Source organism: Brachyistius frenatus, unplaced genomic scaffold (assembly GCF_029030835.1).
Source record: "Brachyistius frenatus isolate BFR_SWC_R1_liver_20210118 unplaced genomic scaffold, ASM2903083v1 Contig_11, whole genome shotgun sequence".
Taxonomy (NCBI): Eukaryota; Metazoa; Chordata; class Actinopteri; family Embiotocidae; genus Brachyistius; species Brachyistius frenatus.
In genome coordinates, this window is record NW_027210610.1 from 2746977 (window position 1) to 2767404 (window position 20428).

The 20428-nt window shown below is 41.8% G+C and overlaps 1 protein-coding gene across 7 annotated transcripts in view; it reads right to left on the reverse strand.

Moving 5' to 3' along the window:
* Positions 1–20428, reverse strand: part of LOC138616914 (protein outspread) — a 49808-nt gene that overhangs the window by 23558 nt on the left and 5822 nt on the right. For all 7 annotated transcript variants that reach the window (XR_011310629.1, XM_069691509.1, XM_069691514.1 and 4 more), the window contains exons 4-5: positions 4478–4629; positions 2697–2781 (exon numbers count right to left, since the gene is read on the reverse strand). Coding sequence is in view for 6 of the 7 variants with exons in the window: in XM_069691509.1 (XP_069547610.1) it covers positions 2697–2781; positions 4478–4629 (237 nt within the window). In the remaining variant the exon portion in view is untranslated. The remainder of the gene's footprint in view (positions 1–2696; positions 2782–4477; positions 4630–20428) is intronic.

The window sequence follows — 20428 nt, forward strand, 5'->3', positions numbered from 1 at the left end:
CTTCAATCACGTACTGTGAAGTAGCAGATATCACTGACCTACAGAGACAAAATACAATCATAGTTTTATGCCTTCTAAAAGTGTTAGCAGGGCTTTACGGTTACATTAATTTTGAATGGGAACAAATTAGGGGCACAATGAAGGGCCAAACAGTAATAACATTAACGCATTTTTAAACATCAACCATTAAACCTACAGTAAAGTATGTATTAGACACATGGGAAACAGACTTAACTGGAGGATTACAAGACATTTTGAAACAGAGAGATGGCCTTGGAACATAAAGAAAGAGAGCAAAGCATTGAGCTTGATTAATGCAAGCTCTTTCAAAAAACATGGGCTGACCTGCTGTTTGTCATTATAAGTGGCAAAAACGATCATCAGCACCAGCTAAAGGTGGTTAGCTGCAAACTGAATGTTTTGGAGACCGAGCTCTGCTAACTAGACTCAGTTGCACTCGTGCGCCCAAAAATGTGTCACATTTGCACTATATAGATTTCACTCGCGTATGCAAGCAAAATATTCACACTGTAGAGCCCCGGTTAGACATTAGGACCAGCACATTTAAAGAGCTGTGGTTGAGCTCGCCCACTATGGCTCCCTATACTGTCTTAAATTTATGGGAAGTAGCTCACCACTAAATTACTGTAATTACATGGGGACTTTGTCAATGAGAGGAAACTGGACACAGAAACAATCCAACAATAACCTTAATAAAGATAAATCAAATGCCAATAAAGTGAAACGGTAAAAAAAAAAGAACACAGACATAAATGACGGGGGTCACATGAGACACAGTCAAGGTCATCACTGTGTCACCGCTGCTGCTCTGTAAATGAGCCTGTTTGTGTAAGCCCAGCAAGGTCAGTCTAATTCAGGGTGCCGTTATTAAAGGAACCAGACAATGAACTACAGACAGAATTTTGAGTGTACTTACCACAAATGTGGCCTGGCCTCAAAAAGGAGGTAGTGAAGGGGAAAAACTGTATCCCATGGTGTGTGGTCTGCACAATATTATGATTATATGATATGCCTATATTTCATCTTGCCATTGAAACCATTATTATGATAATAGTCCTATACAGTCCTGTTGTTTTATGTCTACCTACCAAGGAGAAATCTTACTGCTGCAGTTGTAAGCTTGCTCTGGCATGAATACTGCATTTTATTCGCTATGGGCGTTGCGTGTCTGAAGGATGTTACATGAATGACTTAAAAGGCTCACTTTGCTCTCGGACTGCTGAAAGCAACTTTGTCTTGCTTTCTACTTGCTCAACTTTGAGTAGATATCCATAAGACCATCTGATCCACTGCCCTTATGTTTCTATATTTATTCTAGACACGTTATTTCTCTCTAAAGGGAAATTCTCTTCCTGGTTGCCTCAACAAAGCAGTAAATGTGCAATGTCAGCTAATAAGCAGTACAACCAAGATACAGCAGCCAAGTCCCAAATTTTCCCTTACGGGCTCACAGACCTAAATGTGAGTCTTTTTAAGACTGTGAGGTCGCTAATAGGTGTGAAATCAGTCAATGTTTATGGGATCCCTCCTGGACATTTGGAGGTTCTGAGTCCTCATCCCGAATTCCTGAATGTGACCGGTTTGACTGAGAGTGTCCCAGAAAAAAAAAAAAAAAAAAAAAAAAGACTTCCCTGCTTTGATCAGGCCTACAAGGTTAATAACGGAACAGGCAGGAGAAACCTGGCGGGTGAGACAGCAGCTGCTGTACATGATAATGAAACACCAGAGTGCACCAGGAAATGTATGTCAGAGGATCACGGCCACATTGCTGAGAGCTGCTGATGAATGTTGTCATAGTAGGCAGCTGCTATCATCTCCCTTGATTGTTTGCTCAGGAATATTTTGACAGCTCAGTAATGTTTGCTGCCGATTAACCACGTGATACTGTTTTTGTATCTACAAAACCAGATGGACATCTTTGGAAGCGTAATTCAAACATTAGTAACTTGTAGTAGTTCCTTCAAAACACCCATGACACTAACAAAGACCACTGCAATTATGTTGGACAACTTTGAGGCATGCAGTCTATCAGGACTGGCACATCATGAGAGTCAAAAATGCAAAACTAGACCGTATGAACTGTTGAGCTTGTTGCTGGCAGAAAAAACAACACATCTGTCTCTCTCTGAGGGGGGGAAAAAAAAAACTGCTGTAGTTTGAAAGGAATGAGAAGCCTCCATACTGCATATTTTAATGGTAGAGGTCATTCTTAAATATATCCTTTCTTTGTTTTTGAGGAGTGCAGTTGGCACATGTGGATAATTTATAATGTTCACCATATCTGAAACAGTGCTGATCTGAAATCACAGTTAGTTTTAAACTAGAAGCCCAAAATGGTTCAGAATCTTTCCTTTGGAAATACTTCAGCTATAATACAGATAATGTCAAACAAGCACAGACATTAAGAATGATATTCAGAGTTGATGCTGCAGGACTGTACTGATGTATATCATCATTGCTCATGTGTTTCCGGATTTTTTTTTTAGTTCTCATGGGTGATGTTGCATTTAAGAGCCAATCCATGCACAACAACAGAAAAAACAAATCGTAGCAAAAACATCATACTTAAAACAAACATTTACCTTCATCTAAATTTGTCCACTTACTATTTTTACCTTGTTCAGTGTGAGAGGATAGAAGCCCTTTACCATGGAAATTGTGAATGAGTGCGTTACCTGGTGAGTGGGTGGATCAACCTTGCGCTTTTTCTTCTGGTTCTGTTTGTTGGTCCTGGGGTACACAGTCAGAGCCTCCTGCCACCTGTGAATAGCAAAACAGTGTTATCTGAACACCAAATGTGGATTATAACAAACTGCACCCACGGTGGATCAATATATGACGGGGAGAAAGGTCTCTGTGGCAAAGAATAAACAGGTGTTCATAAACAGTTACAAAATGATACTTTGATAATACAGGAAATTGAACATTTTCAGCTCTCTGAAGAGCTGAAAGAAGAAAGATGAAGCTTTTAATGCAGCAAAAGGGAACCATTTCATGGTCTAATCCCTTTAGTGGCAACACAAACCATCTTAGAGCCTTTTATTTTCCTGTGGTAATTTATGTTTGCTTTATTTATCTTGTCAAGATTAATGCTTAATAACATTTAACTAAAAAGGTAATTCCATGTGGATCATTAGCAGCTCTATTTTAGTGGGTTTATTGAACCATTGCGCTTACATGTAAAAAGCAAAAATATTTGATTTACTTCAGCAGCAGATATACAGTAATACTACACCATTCCAAGGGTATATATATAAATCATTTGGATGAATTCTAAACCCGAAGCAATCTGCAGAAGTTTGAGTAAATTGCTCATTCTTGGGTCTTGACTAAAGCTAGACTAAATGCTCTTGTGGTTTTTGTTAACAAATGGCTTCAACAAATGTTTATTTGTTCAGTGTTCTGGATTTAGACTAAGACAAAACTAACATCTCCAGAGTTTTGCCATTTTCAGAAAACAACATAAGTTGGATCCCATTCATAATGAGAGAGCTGTCACTTCTCACAGCTCCACACACATAGATTACATTGAATACTTAAAAACTTCAAATTAAACCCCGTTACATAATCAATCAAGTCGGTGACTAGAGTGCAGAACATTCATGCAGTATCGTGATATTTTTCTCATCCACCCACTTTCTAAAGAGTGAAAGCCTTTGACTGTCACACTGAAGGCTGTCATAGATGCAAACCTGTGACGCGGTTGTAACTGAGTGCCCACGTACGACCATTTTCGTACTGTAATAATGAGTCAAAAGACATTTAAAAAGGAGCTTGACATAACCAGGAAAAAAAAACATACACACACACATTCTTTCTCTTACTAATGATAACCTTGCGAGGGCTAATGTGGTGTACTGGCCTAGAACCAACACATGGAAGCCAGATGATAGGAGAGTGGGAGGTGTACAGTGATAGAGCAGGTAGCATAACGAGGAGTGGGTGTTGTGAGTCACACTTCCCCAAGAATAGCCATAATATGTGTGCTACAGTCAGGGAGGGAGAGTGCAGTGCAGAAGCACGCTTTAAATGTGCAGCAGCGGAGGAGAGGCACAAGAGACGATTATATCATGAAGATTAAAGTTTGCAAATTGTGATCTGTGTCCTGGTGTATAGGTGTTTGTGAATACAAGGAGAGGGCTAGAGAAGCAGGGAGAGAAACCAGTTCAAGAATGTGCACTGTCACTGCAGTCTGAATTGCAATCACAGCCCAAAGGAGACAGTAGGGGGCAGAACAGTTTTGGCTGCCACAGCAGTTGCGAACAACTATTCCCCGTCATCTCTGTCATCCTCATCCACTCAGCCCCAAAAAACGGAGACACAAAAAACATACTGCACAACTGAAGGGTTATTATTACAATTATTATTTGTACAGACTAAATGAGAGGATATCTATTTGAAAGTCCTATGATAACAGACCATTACGGTTGCTATGGTAGCAGGTCCCCCGTCTTACCCGTTGATGATTTCTTTACACTCCGCCCGTATGAAGTGCTCTTTCTCCGGTGTCAGGATGCACAAGGAGTTCTTCTGACCCGTCCTGGACTCGCCATCGACGACATCAGAGCACTGGTTCATATTGATCGTACCCTGGGGTAGTGTGCTGGGCTGCAGGATCACAACAGAGGCACAAAGAGAAAGTGTTAAGTGGGAAAGAGAACAGACGTGTCCACAAGACCCTCCACATGGCCTGCCTTTTCACACAATCCACCCCAGCATCCTTTTTCATGCCAAGCTTAGCACAACACAAACGATATAACACCGTGCAAAACTAAATGTTCCTGTTAGGGCTCGCTTTGATATTTTTGTGACTTGAGATCTGTGTTGCAGTAATTAAATAACTATATTGCATATGCAGCTTTTTGATTCAATAGCAGTAGTGTCTCTCTTGCAATAATAACTTTAGATGGGAAATTAGGAAATATGATATTCTATTTGGTGAATTGTTGACACTCAATCCAGACCAAGTTCCAAATCAACACAATAATAACAATGCACTTTTAGTAGCAGTGAAAGAAAAGGATTTTCTTTCACTTTTTAAAGCGAAGTTAACAAAGGGTGGAATCTAGGACAAGAATATTTGAAGAAAAATCTAACACTGCAGAGCGAATTTCGAATAGGAGTTTTGCTTGAAATTCCCTTCCCTAATTTCTACAACTAGAAAGAGAATGAAAGTCTGTTCCATTTATAAACCGTGCAAGTTCATGGGTTCACGGCGCGGTTTTCAGTTTAATCTGTCTGATGCCGAGCTGTGAAGTGCAAACTCAGCCACGCATGCTCACATGGATGCCATCTGTCAACCATAAATAAAGTCACCACAGCACTTCTAGAATAATACAGCTTTGTGTACAATGACTTCAGGTTTTACATGCAGGTTTATGTAAGTACACAATGGCTTTGTGTGCAGGTACGGCTCATTTACAATGAATGGAGACATTGGAACTCTACTTGGAACAGATAAGATAATCTAGTTATAGTCCACTGCACAGCTCTGAGTATACCTGCTGTACTTGTCAAACAGTTGTGGCAAACATATGCATACTAAGTGCATTAGTTAAGAAAACACTCGCAGATTTAGAAAGAACCTAGAGAAGGCAAATAATTGCACATAAATTATGAGAAATATTACAAGTTCAAAAAACGGACTTTGATTTAGTCTGACCCCCAAATGACTTGCACAAGCCTTGAGAGAAGCCTTGATAATCTTATGTTGACTGAGGGATTTATATTTGTTCAATGAAGTAAATGAGCACTGCGTAACTAAGCACACTGCGAATGGCCAGCTGTTTGAACAGCTTTCGGGTCCTATCTTCATTGCACTAAGCATACAGACGGAATGATAGACACCAAAATACCACAGCAGTTCTAAGCTTTAAGCACCAGGCCACAGACGATAAATTACAGCCCTGAGTAACTCGGCATATATTAGGAGATGGCGCTGGAAACGAAATTAAAAGGTTAGCTAGTGACCAAATAAATCTGACTCGAGGACCCAATTTGTGCGGCATAACTATAGCCTGTCAGCAACAGAGCAATTTAGGCCTATGGAGGGCCTCTAATGTGGACAGAGAAGTCAATAGTTAACAGTTTGTGGGAATCCCACCCTGAGGGCAGAGCAGAGCCCCCGTTTACTTCGTCACTGTTAAGTGTCACTTTCAGTCTTATCCCCTTTGTCTACATCGTAACAGATAGCTGAGTCCAAATTTGGCACAGCAGATTGGAACAAGAAGGATCGTAGGTTAGTCCAACTAGACTATGAGAAAGAGAAAAATGGGAGACCTCAACATCTAGGCAGCATGGTATGACAGGTAGTATGACCTTTACAACTTCTCTTGCATTGTGGTAAAATAAGTGTGCCACGGAGGTAATCACTCTGTTACCATTGTTTTGGTTCAACTTCTTATGCCCGTGACTTTAAAACGGCCCGTCACCGAAGGGCTCTTGACACTAAGGTGAGAGGCCAGGGCAACAGCCGGGCTTGACACACAGACGGACAAATAGACCTGGGGACAGCTGGGCAAGGACCTGGGCCTGCTTCAGACTGGCGTCAGCTTGACCTGAGAGCCCTGTCACTCTCAGACACAGAGACAGCAAGAAGGTTTGAAGACAGAGAAGGGAGATTAAGTCTTGAGCTGGTGGTCAAGGAGAACAGCAGTGCAGCAGGCAAAAAAAAAAGTGGGTTTAGTGCACTGTGACTGTGAACTGCTCTGCCATCTGTCTGTGTAAACAAATCAGAAGTACACCACACACATGGGCTTGTCCTTGAGTTGGAGTCAGAAGAGGATAAACAGCAAAATATTTCAAATTCTGAGAACCGTTGTACAAGCAGCTTAAGGCCCCGGATATATAATCACTGCATGGATTCTCTCAGCCTCAGTAAATAGATTAGAGACTGACAACAGCTTTTATTAAAAAAAACTATTTTCATAAAGCTGCTCACCTCTGACAGGGATTTGACTGCTTCTATGTAGTAGGTGGTGGCAGGGTGGGAGTACAGTAAATGTGTTGCACTAGAGCTGTGTGGCAAACACACTCCTCTCACATGTGTGAACCCTTCCAGCTCCAGCAGTCAGCTGAGCACCAATACACGCCCCTACTTTGGGCCAGCCACCGCAGCTCTAGCCCCCAGACCCAGGCCCCCCGAACCCACACCTCTCTGTCACCTAGCCTAGACCCAGTCCACTCTCCCCGGGCCACGGCGCTCCACAATGGGCCCTTTGTGTTTCAGCACCAGTTCACACAATGTGGGATTGTCAGCCGCCACAATCCACAGAGCCACTCCTCCTGTTAACCCTAGGCAAGGAAATAAGCGCGAGACAAGAGGCCCAAACAAGTGTCCTTTTGTGATCAGAGCAGGGAAATTATGAAGCCAGCATAAACTTATTCTTGTTTCTGAAGTTGCTCAGACAATAGCATGAATATTATCTCGATGGGAGTCATTGTGTGGAGTCTCAAGGGGAGACAGGGACAAATTAGAGAAAGATTTGGTTTCTCTAGTCCAGTCTGTGATATTTGAATGAGCAGCCACATGTGCCGTCATTAGAGCTTTCAGAATAATCTTGACAGGAACGCTGTCCTACTGTGACAAATAGCATATTGTTAAATCCAGTACATAATGGACTACTGATTAATTGTGAGCATTCAGTATTTAACCGAACATCGATGTCCCAATTTTACCATTTTGTTTTACCAACCGGTGGTACAATTCCTGTCCAATTGTAAAACCTTCGAAAATTTTGAAAACAGTTATAATAGCTGTAATAAATTGCTTGCCATGCAAACGGACTCACTTTAGGTAATATTTCCAGTTCACAGGACAAACATGAGGTGCAACCGATTAAGACCAGTAAACAAGATCACAACTAGGATGCTTTTTAATCCGAGATTCTATGAAAGTTTTCCACTGCATTTGTTTAGGACCATCTCTCCTCTCCTTAGTATACACCATGCATATGTCAGTCCAGATGTGTAGCATTACAACAATGTTCATTAGGAACCAAGTCTCTGTTTAGAAAATGATAATTAGTGAGCTCCATACATGCATGAATGTCTTTGTGCCCTTGGCTTCCTTCACTCTTGGCCATACCCCAGCTTAGCAAAACATCCCAGTCTCCCTTATGACACAGTGGAAGAAATATTTGCTTCTTTTGGCAGCTGGCTGATGGTCTACTTTCATTTTTGGTTGCAAAGCAAATTCCCTTCCTCTGCCATCAACATTTTTGGGTTTGACAGACTCATTTCTGGTCATGGAAAGCAAAAGTTCAGTTAAAGTGACTCACTTCAGAGTGTGAGGGAATGAAGCTGCATTTTACTATCTGAATGAGTCACAAATTGCAATAGAGTTTTCAATACATTCACTTAATTTTGCAATAATTTCCTATCAGTGTGACTACACCTAAAACCAAGTTAGTTATGAACACCTGGATGTTGATTGGAAACATCTGGTATCTGGTATCGGGTGCCAGTTTGTCTACCAACCTGTGTGGGGACAAATTCAACTGCTATGACTTCACTCGTTAAGTTAGATTACTCTTCTTTAGACATGTACCAGCAGGATTCTCAAGTACTGTTTCCAAGTTCTTCTTTCTGCATCCAAAGCCATTTGACTTTGATCATTAAAGACTCTGGAGCCAAAAGGAAAGCTGATGAACTGGCACTGCTTCATCCTGACTCACGAACATAGGCTGGAATCAGGTCTCTTCAGGGTCCATCCTCTGTTCATTACCAACAGCGGCAATTATGCGATAAATCTTTCCATAGCAACTGAGGATAACAGAGGTAAACACACATTTTTGATACCAGTAAGCATGCCAACAACCAGCTGCAGGGAAATATCCTCAGGTGCCAGATGGATGGAGTCACCTTTAGTCTTGCTCCAGAGGTCTATCAAACCACTGTCTCTCTCCTTCCCAAGTCCATGATAATCACACAAACACAGTTATACATAGCAATCAGGGCAGGAACTAGAGCTGACAGATTGGTCGTGGACAAGATTACAATCATCACTGTCCCACAGTCCTCACGGTCCTGTAATTTTACCCCAGTATCAAGAACACTTTAAGTCAGTACAATAACACAGCCTCAGCTGTAATGCCATCCCCGACCCGTCTTTACTTTAGATAAACATATAGCTCTATAATAATCAGGCCTAGCCATATGGTGGATATTTGACATCTTCCTGAGCAGGGCCAAGTACAGTCCTCCAGGCATTCTCAGATACACCTCACTCCGCTGGTATGTGTTCAGGAGTTTCAGATGGTTACAAAGCAACGGTGCTGCAGGAACACTGTACAACTAAACAGAACTAGAACAAAAATTCAAACACGACACATTTCACTTATTTGTACCAGGTATATCAGAGGGTTTGTGGGTGGTAGCAGCACTTGTCTTCTTACAGAGAATGGTGAGAGGATGTGGGTGGTTTAATGCTGCGTTAGGCGGCCTGCAGCCGGCAAATGAAGAGGAGGAGGAGGGCGAGTTGGATGATGAAGACAATTTTTCTCTGCCTGTACAGTAGGGTTCTTTTCAAATGAAGGCTAGGATTGTGCTTGGTCAATCAGATGCAACTGTACTAGAGATATGTGAACCAGATCTTTGTGGCACTACACGGTAGAATAATTACTACTGTGTGGCTACTAAAACAATTTATCTATGGTGCAGCATTGTTATTCAGCAGTGGTGCTGATGACTATAGCGGTAATGTAATGTCTGTAATAATAATGACTGCGTTATAAAATACAAGAAAGGGCAGACAGAGTGTGAGAAATCTGTCAGTCTGTGTCTAGGTGGTGACAGAGTAGATGGGCTGGCTGCAGAAACAGGTGCTGGAGTCGAGTTGTGTCATGTTGCCTTGGCTGTTCAGACTCAGACTGTCTGAGAGGACTTCTTGTGAGTGCATGTGTGGTTTTCCCAGACAGGTAACTTTGTCCTTTCTTTGCTATTCAACTCCCTCTGATATTTGTCAGAGCTGCTTCTTCCCACTCTGCACCGTGCCAAAAAGCATGGACATCTTCAGTTCAATCAATGTGTTCATATTCATAATCTTTCTTCTGCTTGTTGTTTTCCTGTTCTTTTCTGTGATTAATTAGACCTCTGTTAGGTCTACTTGTCTGTTTTTCACTTGAGTTTATACCCTCCACTCCATTGTACAGGCAGTGCTATCTAATTACTGCATGCGCTCAGTCAGTGTATTTGTTGCTTTCTGCTATGTAACCAACAAAAAGCAAATAAAAAACAATGCGAAGACAGTAGGATAAAAACGAGCTGATAAAAGTGATGGGACAAACTAAATATGCAGGCATTTTAGTTTTGTCACATGCCCTTATTAGCTACCCAAAACCTTTGCTGGCTTAGCCTTAAATGCAGAAACGATATCACACCGATGCCACAGTTGGATCTTAAAATCAAACAAACTCATTTACACCAAGCGCCAATACAAGCTCACTGCAACTGGTATTCTTCCAAGTCCAATAATGACTGCTGGAAGCTCTGTGCAGCGGACTGGTTGAAATTTGCAACACTACTATCAACCGTTGTTGGTTGATGTGCTCACTCACTGACTTCTAGTGCAATAAACTCTAAAGCTGCAGCTCTTTGATCAGCTCTCGGCTCTATTGCAAGAAGAAAAAAACTCTCTCTCTCTCACGCACTCTCTCACACACCCCCACACACACACAAAGTTGCTATTTGATAACAAGGTGCCCTAAAACAGCAGTGTCTGAATTGCTGCAGCATCCCATAAGGTGCTCTGACACAGCACTTTGAAGTAGGCCAAGGAGAACAGGCACCCATTCTATGTTTCGTCTAAAAATATTCTAATCAGACAAGAGGTACATAAATATCATTCAATCCAGCAACACAATTAACAAGAAACCAGCTTCCGCATCTCAGTCTAGGTGAAGAAATTACATAAGACATGCAGGGAGGCTTCAAATAACTCTCTGATAATGACTGCAAATCTGCCAAAGCCTCACTAAGTCAACGCAAATTAGCCCATCAGACTGAAGGGAAGGGATAGGAAAATGTTCATTTGGGAATTCAGCTAATACCTCAATTTTGGAGCAAGCTGTTTTTCCACAGGGCTGAAGAGCAGCTGAAGAGCAGACCCAGGCCTGCTGGTTAGCAGTTAACCTGTCAGTCAAAACAGTGCTGACAGCACGTAACTTCAGAGGCAAAGAAAAGACTCATCAGTGCCAAAACAATTCTCAAGCCACTCAGCTGATACCTAAAAAAAAAACACTTTTTTATACAAAGGCCTTCTCAGAATAGATTGAACTTCTTAAATGCACAATGCAAATAATCAAGAAAGCCTTTACCTAAATAGAACACAGTATTTGATTAACTAAATTAAGGTCAAACCAAACTGTCCAATACCAAGTTCATTAGTGTAGAAATGTAGAATGGAGACCATCAGAAGCAAATGAAAGGTTTTACAGTGTTTTCTATTTAAGGTAACACTAAGGTGAAGCCTACACTTCTTTTTTTCACAGCAACTAAGCCATTGTAGCTTAGATTATAAGGTTTGTTTTACAAATATTTGTTTGATTTTTAATTTGATCACATACAGTGCATTTTTAAATACATATTGTAATGATGATATTTTGAAATTAAATGAAAATGCATAGTTTTTGATGCACTGCCCACCACCCGCACCCTACCACAGCACCAAACCCCTGCAGAAACCTAAGAAAACCCCTGGTTAAGATCAAATATTAGGATATTTCAGATAATCTCCTCGTCCAACATGTGTTTAGCTGAGAATAATATGTTGCTCTGTAAAGAAGAAAACGCTCAAAGTTTACAGAGACAACTGGGTTGTACTTCACGTACTTCTGACTCTTCAGTTGATACACAGATAAGGTGACGTATCTTTAGGTTTCATGATTTTTGTATTTATTTGTTTATTTCACTGGAGAACATTGCTTTTTATCCAATTTAATTTGATGTCAGTTTTTTTTTTTTTTTTTTTCATTTAGTGGTTAAAATGTCAAAAGATTGCAGTTTATTTAGGTAAATGGAGATTCTTTTTTCTTTGCTTTCTCTTTAAAGCTGAGAGAAAGCACAGAGAGCACTAAGCTGATTAGGCTGCTGTGGCTGGAGGTAGGCCAGTCCATGGCTGCTGGAAAAGGGAATTTTGGGCCAGGTCCTGAGCAAGATAGAGTGGGTTATTAAGGAGAGAGTGGCTCACCCAACAACAATTAGCCACAGGCCAAAATACTTAAGTTGTGGTAATGTAGATTTTACAAGAACGGCCCACTCATGAAACGAGGCCCAAAATATTAGTAAAGATTCCACTGGGAGATATTTCCACTTAAATATCAAACATTTCTAGCTGCAAACGTCTAACATCACATATATTCAATGTCCTAAACTTGCTCTTATACTTATGGAGTTGTCACCAGACCCAGGTCCAAGGCTGCACTTTCTTTCTAAAAATATCTTGGCTGCAGAGCCCCGACCTGAACAGGTGGTTGGATTGGCAGTTCACCAAGCTGAGGTCAAAGGTCAAAGGTCATCCAATACAACTGCACCTGTTGCAACGCCGGAAGACATTGGACAGCAGCTGTGGCGTCACTAGGAGGCAGATTGTTAGACAGCCAGTCTCAGGGCAGGTTACTATCTATCGGACTTCATCCAACCGAGATGTCACACTGCGGTGATGTAACTAATCAATTCTGCCATCCATCTCCATGCAGGATTGCTTAAAAGCCGGATTTAGTATAGTCCAGTTGAACTGTGTTTTAGGAAAGAATTGTGTATCTATATCTAAAAACAAATTATATACAGTAAATATACAGGCAGACAGTGGTAGTCCGTCACAATAGCTGTACACATGCAGACACCTTCCCACCTACCCCACTGTTTTATTAGTGCCTGTCTCAGAGCTGGCCAACCCCTCACCCTGATACTTTAAATGAAACCTTTTGTCAATGCCCTGGTCTAGTGTTTAGAACAAACTGAGCGAGCAGTCCGTCAGGCCCTGTTTGGCTTTATAGACAAGGGAGGGTTTGAGGGGGGGAAAGAAGTTACACAATACTGGTGGTTGCTCCCTCCAACATAAATGATTTATTTGCCAGACAGCGCTGGAATGGAGGACCGAGATACAAGAGAGTGGCAGTATACGTGAGAGGGAAAAGGATGGGAAAGTGAACGGGACTGAGTAATGGAAAAGTAAAAGTAAGGACCTTGCAAGTGAGAGTGGACACTAGTTTAGCCAAAGCCTCCTGGAGCAAACCTTTCTCTGGCTAATGAATGGCTGGAAATGATTAAAAAGAACACAAGAACGAAGTAGGGTACAAAGAGAAGGATGGCAACAAAAAAAAAAAAAAAAAAAAAAAAGTTCTGAAAAACAGCCTTTTAAGTACTTCTCACCATGGCACAACAGTGGACCACCATCAAGAATTTAGCTCAACCCCACATTGCAATCATATTCACCAAGAGAAATTAGAAAGAGATTTCTAGCTCAACATCAACTGGAATCCCACATCAATAGAAAGCCGATGCTTTACCCTTTTGCTAGGAGCAAAATGGTATTGTTTTACTCAAGGTGCTGAGAGACCAAGTGCCCTGCGTTAAATGATCCTGTCCACACGCTCATGCAGCAGTGACCACGAATATAATTATAGACCTTAAGGTTGAATAGAGGAACCGTTTCTCCTTGCTTACCGTCTACATTAGTTCAAGCACACTGTGAAATAAAACCTTTTAACTAATGGCTGTAAAGAGTGGGGAAGTTGTTAAATGAAGACAATGACTTGCTTATTAGTTTGAGATTGTTTCCAAAGTGCCTTGGGTTTTGGTCCAACCTACAATATTTTGCCAATTCATATGTAGAGTTAACCCAGTGACAACTCTTCTGCTGATCCAATTAAAGAGGGCGATCAAAGCTCATTCGTCTGTGTTTGAGTGTGCATGGTGGAGAACAATGCTGTTTTACTGACTCTAATTTGTCTCCAATAAAAGTAATTTGAAATCTATTATCTTTAGACTCAATAAGCCCTTTGGCTATGGACCACACATTCACAATAAATGCGGAATTTGGGATGAGGGAGGGGAAAGTCTGTGAAAATCTAACCTTGTCGATCACATTTTACCTCAGAGTTTGAAACAAGAAAACCACAAATATATTTTGTTTTAAATCGGCTGAAGACATTGTTTCTTCATCATTTTCCATGAGTTTCTGTATATTAATCAAATCAGGTTTAAGATAAAGAAAATAAGAGTGCCCAATACGGGTGGCATGTAGAAAGTGACTCACTCGGGCTAACCTCAGGAGTTTAATGTTCAGAGGACAGACTTGATCCTGAGCCAACCATTTACTGGACTTCTGACTAAAGAAATGGAAATGTCCAAACAGTGAACAAGTGGGGGAGATAAGATTTTTTTTCTTATCTTGGTCACGTCCGGGACTAAGATTAAAAAAAATTACGAAAGCAGAGGCAAAAACTGAAGCGCAGAGCTAAGAAGACACTTGAGAGTCAGTCAGAGACAGATTGGTAATTTATGAAGTACAAACACAACACAGCTTATCTTCTACGAGATCCTGCTCTGTGTTCAGTTTAGTCAACACTCTTTGTAGTAGTAAGCTTACGTCAATGTCAGTAAAGTTTAGTACACTAAAAAGTAGACGCGTGTAAAGAGTCACCTGGCAGACGGTGACGCAGTCACTTCACAGCTGCCGGAGACTTAAATCCAGTTTATTGTGTTGTGTGCTGTCAGCTCAATCGTCTTTCATGGACTCAAACTGAAACTCCTTTGCTTTGATCTCACAGGGAGAGGCTGCAATGCATGCTTGGTTAGGGAAGATAAGGCCATTGACATTTAAAAAGAACAACTAAATATAGTCCTGTCTTACGTTGCAAGGAAAGAAATGATAAATCACATGGTTTGCTGATAACACTTCTAAATACACTTTTACATCACAGTGAGTGTTTTCCTGACAAAACTTTTACCACGAAAGCAGTGGGTGTGGTAGTTTAATTTTAATACATGTTACCATGACGTGAGCTGTTCACATGTGTGCATGAGGGGGGCCTGCATATCACCGGACAGGGGCTCAACCCGCTCCACCAATCGGAAACTTTGGAGTATTTTTTCCTCCCAGTTTAGAATACCTAGTTCTGTGTGCACCGCAGTCCCTTGACAGCCTGGTGAGGTTGGACAGTGGCACCCTGGCCGACTGCAGCAGGGCACCACATCTGGTATGCTGTCATTGTTTGTCACTGCACTTTTGACTCCTACACCTACACAGTGGTTTCATCCACTCACTGACGATCATTGTGAGGAGCCTCAGTCGGACAAAATTAAACATGGCACTGACATTGTCTTCAGTGCAAAGGGAATTGAGAAAACTGAAAAACAGTGATAAAAATGCACATAAAAGCAAAAACCAGAGGATGTGTTTTTATGACTGTATTGTACTGGGTAACAGCTTTGGGACGTGGGGTTGCTATTAAGTTGAATGGCAGTTACGGCATTGTAGACCCTGATTATTACAAGCTGTATGAATAGCTGTTCCCATGGTTTTGTGGCTCTGTGTGATGGGTACAGTGACCCCGCTGTAATCCATTACTGTTTACATTCCAGCAGATCAGTTCCTACTGGAACCATGGGGAAGGAAGGGCAGGGGTTAAAGAAGACTCTCACACACCGTATCTCTGCAAAACCAACAAACACCTCACCCAGGACCCGCACTTAGTAAACGATCCACAATGATGCCGTAGGGAAGGCTGGTTGTATCCACAAGAGCTGTAACCAAGTCCTCATTCCATCGTGCACTGTAACGCAAACTCGTAAGTGTGAGTGGAAGGCTGGAGCACCCATGCAAGTTTTCCTGATTTGATGGGTTGGGGTGGTCAGCATCCACTTACTCCCCGTACAGAGTGCCTGGAGGCAACAACACAGCTCAGAGGTCCTGCCCACTCATCCATCCCCTGGAAAGCTCCCCTCATTCCCAAACCAACACGAGACAAAAGCTCTCCAAAATTGGTTAAAAATAGCCCTCAATTTCATGTTTCGCGGGGCTGGAGAAGGTAGAGCTTTTATGCATGTTTCAGCGTGTCAAAAGGTCTTGCTAGATTGAGGGAAAACACAGGCTGAAGTTGTATATGCTCATGTCTGAGAGATTCAGGAGAAAGGCAGCAGGATTGTGTGTCTCAAGTTTAAAGAATGCACAAATGTGTGGGAAATGGAAGGAAGTTTGTCAAAACGTTCAGAGTTCTTGGACAGTGCTTTGAGGCAGAGGGCCACTATTTGAATTCCAGTAAACACAGGAAATTAATTGATCTAAGATGAAATGAGAATGACTTCAACAGCTGAAATGTCGTGAGAACATCATGTTCTTGTTGGAACAACAAGGGATATGGCTGAGATGCAGGCAGTCACCGGCACTCAACACAGTCTAAAGGCAAATGCAATCCAAATGTCCCTGAATGGGCCTTTTGTGTACTGCAACTCAATAGGTAGCCGCATTTCCTTTGCAGGTATACTGTGCTTGTTCAGTCGGGGATTCGGATGCATGAACTGACCAGCATGAAAACGCAGAAGGCCTCCAAATAAACAATAGACATTGCACCTTTAACAGTAATAAAAGCTCATCAATGCGGAAGCCTTGTGATTCAGAGTGAGCTCATAAACTACAACAGATACAGAGACATTGCAGAGAAGAAAATTCAGATCACATGATGAGGTGTGGGTGTCAGTAAGAGGGAATTACTATCAGGTCAGAGCACGGTCAGTGGAAGCAGGGTGTTATGTGGTATATTTAAGACTGCATTGTGAAGCAGTTATTAGAGTGTGGATGTTGCTCTTTTTTAACTAACGCTAAATGTCAAAGTGGCTTTTCAGAGAGTTTTTCCTCACCTACATACCTGCCCTCACCACAGGGTGATAATGGATTATTTTTGGGTCTATGAGTCTCTCTCACACCAGCTAATTACAGTTATGGGATTTTGTCTTTTTCTTGGCCTCAAAATCATTATTATTGAGATTTTCTGCTGCATTTAACAGCAGAAATATGATCAAATATGAGTGCCACTGCTGATTTTTTTAAATTTATATTATATTATTTAGCACTTGAGATGCTTCATATCCTGGTCAATTCACACAACTGTGAGAAAAGCATATGAATGAGAAACTTTGCACCGAGTGTCACACAGTAACGTAACCGCGAACGCACTGTTGATGGGAAGATGCAAGGAAACACAACTGCAGTGAAGTTGGAAAGATATTGGCAGATTTGAACTTTGAAACATCTTTTCAAACTAAGAATATTAGTATAACCAACAGGAGACCATTGCTGCGTGAAGTGATTCAAGTTAATTCAAGAAACCAGGCCGGTTAGGAATGAATTACAGCTCGCTAGCCAATAGCCAACACCAAGTGGGTGTAAACAGTCTCCCGGTGGTTGATACGGGTCAAACAAGAAACGGCTCATTTGTTAGTCAAATATGAGTGACATTGATGGTTGTTAATGTATATTTTTTGTTCAGTAGATTTCAGTCATTTTTAGAAAGATTATACTTTTATAATCTCCTCATATGCTCGTTACTGTGCACAAATGTACTATATAGTATGTGCTTAGGCCTCTAGGAGCTCATCTGATGCTGGCAGATGTGCACAAAACGTGGTTTTTTTTTGTGGGCATGACCTTTTTAAAATGTAAAAAAAATTTTTTTTTTAAAAAAAAAATTGCACATGACATTAGTAGTATTATTATTATTATGACCACATTCTCGCAACAGTGTTAAGGTAACCGAGTTCTGCGCACAATGATCAGTTTAAAACTTCTCAAAACTTGCAACACCTGTTCCTGACCAGGCCTGTGCAGTCAAGCACCCTCTTTTACACACACACACACACACACACACACACACACACACACACACACACACACACACACACACACACACACACACACACACACACACACACACACACACACACACAGCTCAGCATAAGCTGTGACTTTGTCCAGTCGTGCCTTGCTGCATTTGTTTTGATGCTGTGTGTGACGTTTCTGTCTCCAGCTGCTGTAGAGAGGCTTGTTCACCATGTGACTGAGCCCAGAGACGAACCTCGGCCCACACAGTCGTGCTCTGCTTCCAGAAGGTTCTGTCCTGCATCGCTACAGTCGGGACAGAGACAGCGAGAGCTCTCCACAAAACGGAGAATCTGCCCCATGCTACACGTACCATGGTCAACTGTTGCTGGACAAAGGGACGAAACATGTTGCCGTGGCAACACTGCCCTGCCAAAACTGTGTTCCGTTGCTCTGTGAAAACTGAGCTTGTACATTCACCAAATGTTACAGACTGAACTGAAAGTGGACTTAGTGAGTAATTCTTATCTTATCTCCATATTTACAAATGACAAATGAGGCCGTCCTAACAGTAAATTTCAGCGAACTAACTTAGCCACAATGCATTTTCCCTTTTTGGAGGCCTATGCCAAGAACAATCCACTAAAGCTGCACTAACACATTAGCCTTGCATGGCAGCACATGTTCTATGCAGGCCCACATTTTCAGCTATTCAGCCTCTCAATCCTTCCAATCAGTAGCAGAACACGTTTCTCTTCATCTTGCTCTTACTGCTAACAGTTTCTTCTTTTTATCACTTGTCTCCTGCACATAACAGCTCTTCAAAGCTACCGCTGCTCTTAGCATAAAGCCATCGCAGTGGTGTCTCATGTTGGGTGTTCACTGTAGGTGGGCAACCCCAAATCAGGGACCCCAAGTGCCGTGATCTCTCCTAGGTTTTTTGCGAACCCATTCCTTTCCCCCCCAAAGCCATGCCACATCCTGCAGGTTGGAACCACAGACCATCTGGGTTTGGTTAGGCCAAGACAGAACAGCCATAAAACCAGGCTGAGAGGAAAACAGAGGGGCAACCTCCTCATCTACAACCCCAACTCGTGCTCTCAGATGGGGGTTCTGATGTGGTCTGGAGGAACATTATACTGGCGAACGTTGGCAACCTTTAGATTTGACCCCATGTCACTCACAGTACAGCTTGAAGCTGATCATAATGCTGTTTGTGGTTACTTTAGTGTCCTGCACCGAACATTTCAATTGTTTGTAACGTGCATAATCATGAATGTGAAGCAGCCCAACGTCAATGCCAGATAGGTATGCCAATTAGCCAAGTTTGTGCAGCTCTTTATTCGACAGAAAACAATTATTCTAATGCGCCTGGTGTGACAAGTGAGACTCTATATTTAGTGTCACTTGATATTTCCAGCTCCAGACCCTCGCTACCCCGTCTTCTTTTGATCCTTCACTCAGAACGGAGATGAAAAGATGAAGGGTGACATCCAGAGAGAACGCTGAATGGAAAGAGCACATCCGCCTCTTGCCTTTGTCTCTTCCTGTAAACACATCATCCGTCTTTCTTCCGGTGTCGTCGTCATCATCATCATGTCTCATCAATGCAGTTTATTGGCTCCATTTATGAAACATTAACACCAGTCGAGTATTTCTTGCCTTGTTTAGCACAATTACACCGCTGATGAATTGCTTCTGTGGCACATTATGCAAAAAGTAGTCGTTTAATATAGCAGACTTCTATCGCGAGAATGCGATGACTGTGAAAAGCACAGAAAAGGAAAAAAGATCCACACTGCATCCCAGCTCCTGCTGCTTCTATTACATAAAACCTCTCAGTATGTCTGTAGCCTGCTGGAGAATTCCTCGTACAACGCAAAAGGGTCAAAACCAATAAAGCAAGTGCTGTTTCAACTACTTCTGCTTTCACCTCATTTCAAAGCACATCCCACGTTCCGGGAAAATAAGCTGTTGAGCACTTTTTTGGATCAATCAATATTCACCGGCCCACATGCTCCGCTGCCTATAAAACTAACAAACTGTACAGCACTGAAACAAGTGGCCTCCAAAAGCATGAACGCAACAAAGACACAAAGTCAGTCTACATATTCTTTTTATGACTATTATACAGATACTATTATAGAGATATTCAAAAACGGACACCAATCCCTCGGAAGCTTCCTAACGTCCTAGTATTAAGTGGCTTTTCCAGTTTTTCTTCAGCGCAGGAAGTTGCCACGGGGCTCTTGCACAATTCATGTGCAGTGTATTAGCCACTAAAAACAAACACACACAGCTCGGCACATGACTTTTAGTATCAACACCATGTGGTGTCACTTCATTCCTTTTGACACTACCGTCCTAGTTAGCTTAGTGTTTAGCACGTTCACTAAATACTCTGTTGTATGCAAGAACGCAGTGGTGTTAACAGTGTGGTGACGGCCTGGTCAGTTGGTAGGGAGCCTGTTATACTCTCCATGAAGGCCTCAGACAGAAATAACACAATAACTGCATCTATAATGATGGCTACTGTAAATGATCAAACAGTAATCAGGGCCTTTTTTTTTTTTTTTTTTTTGAGACAGG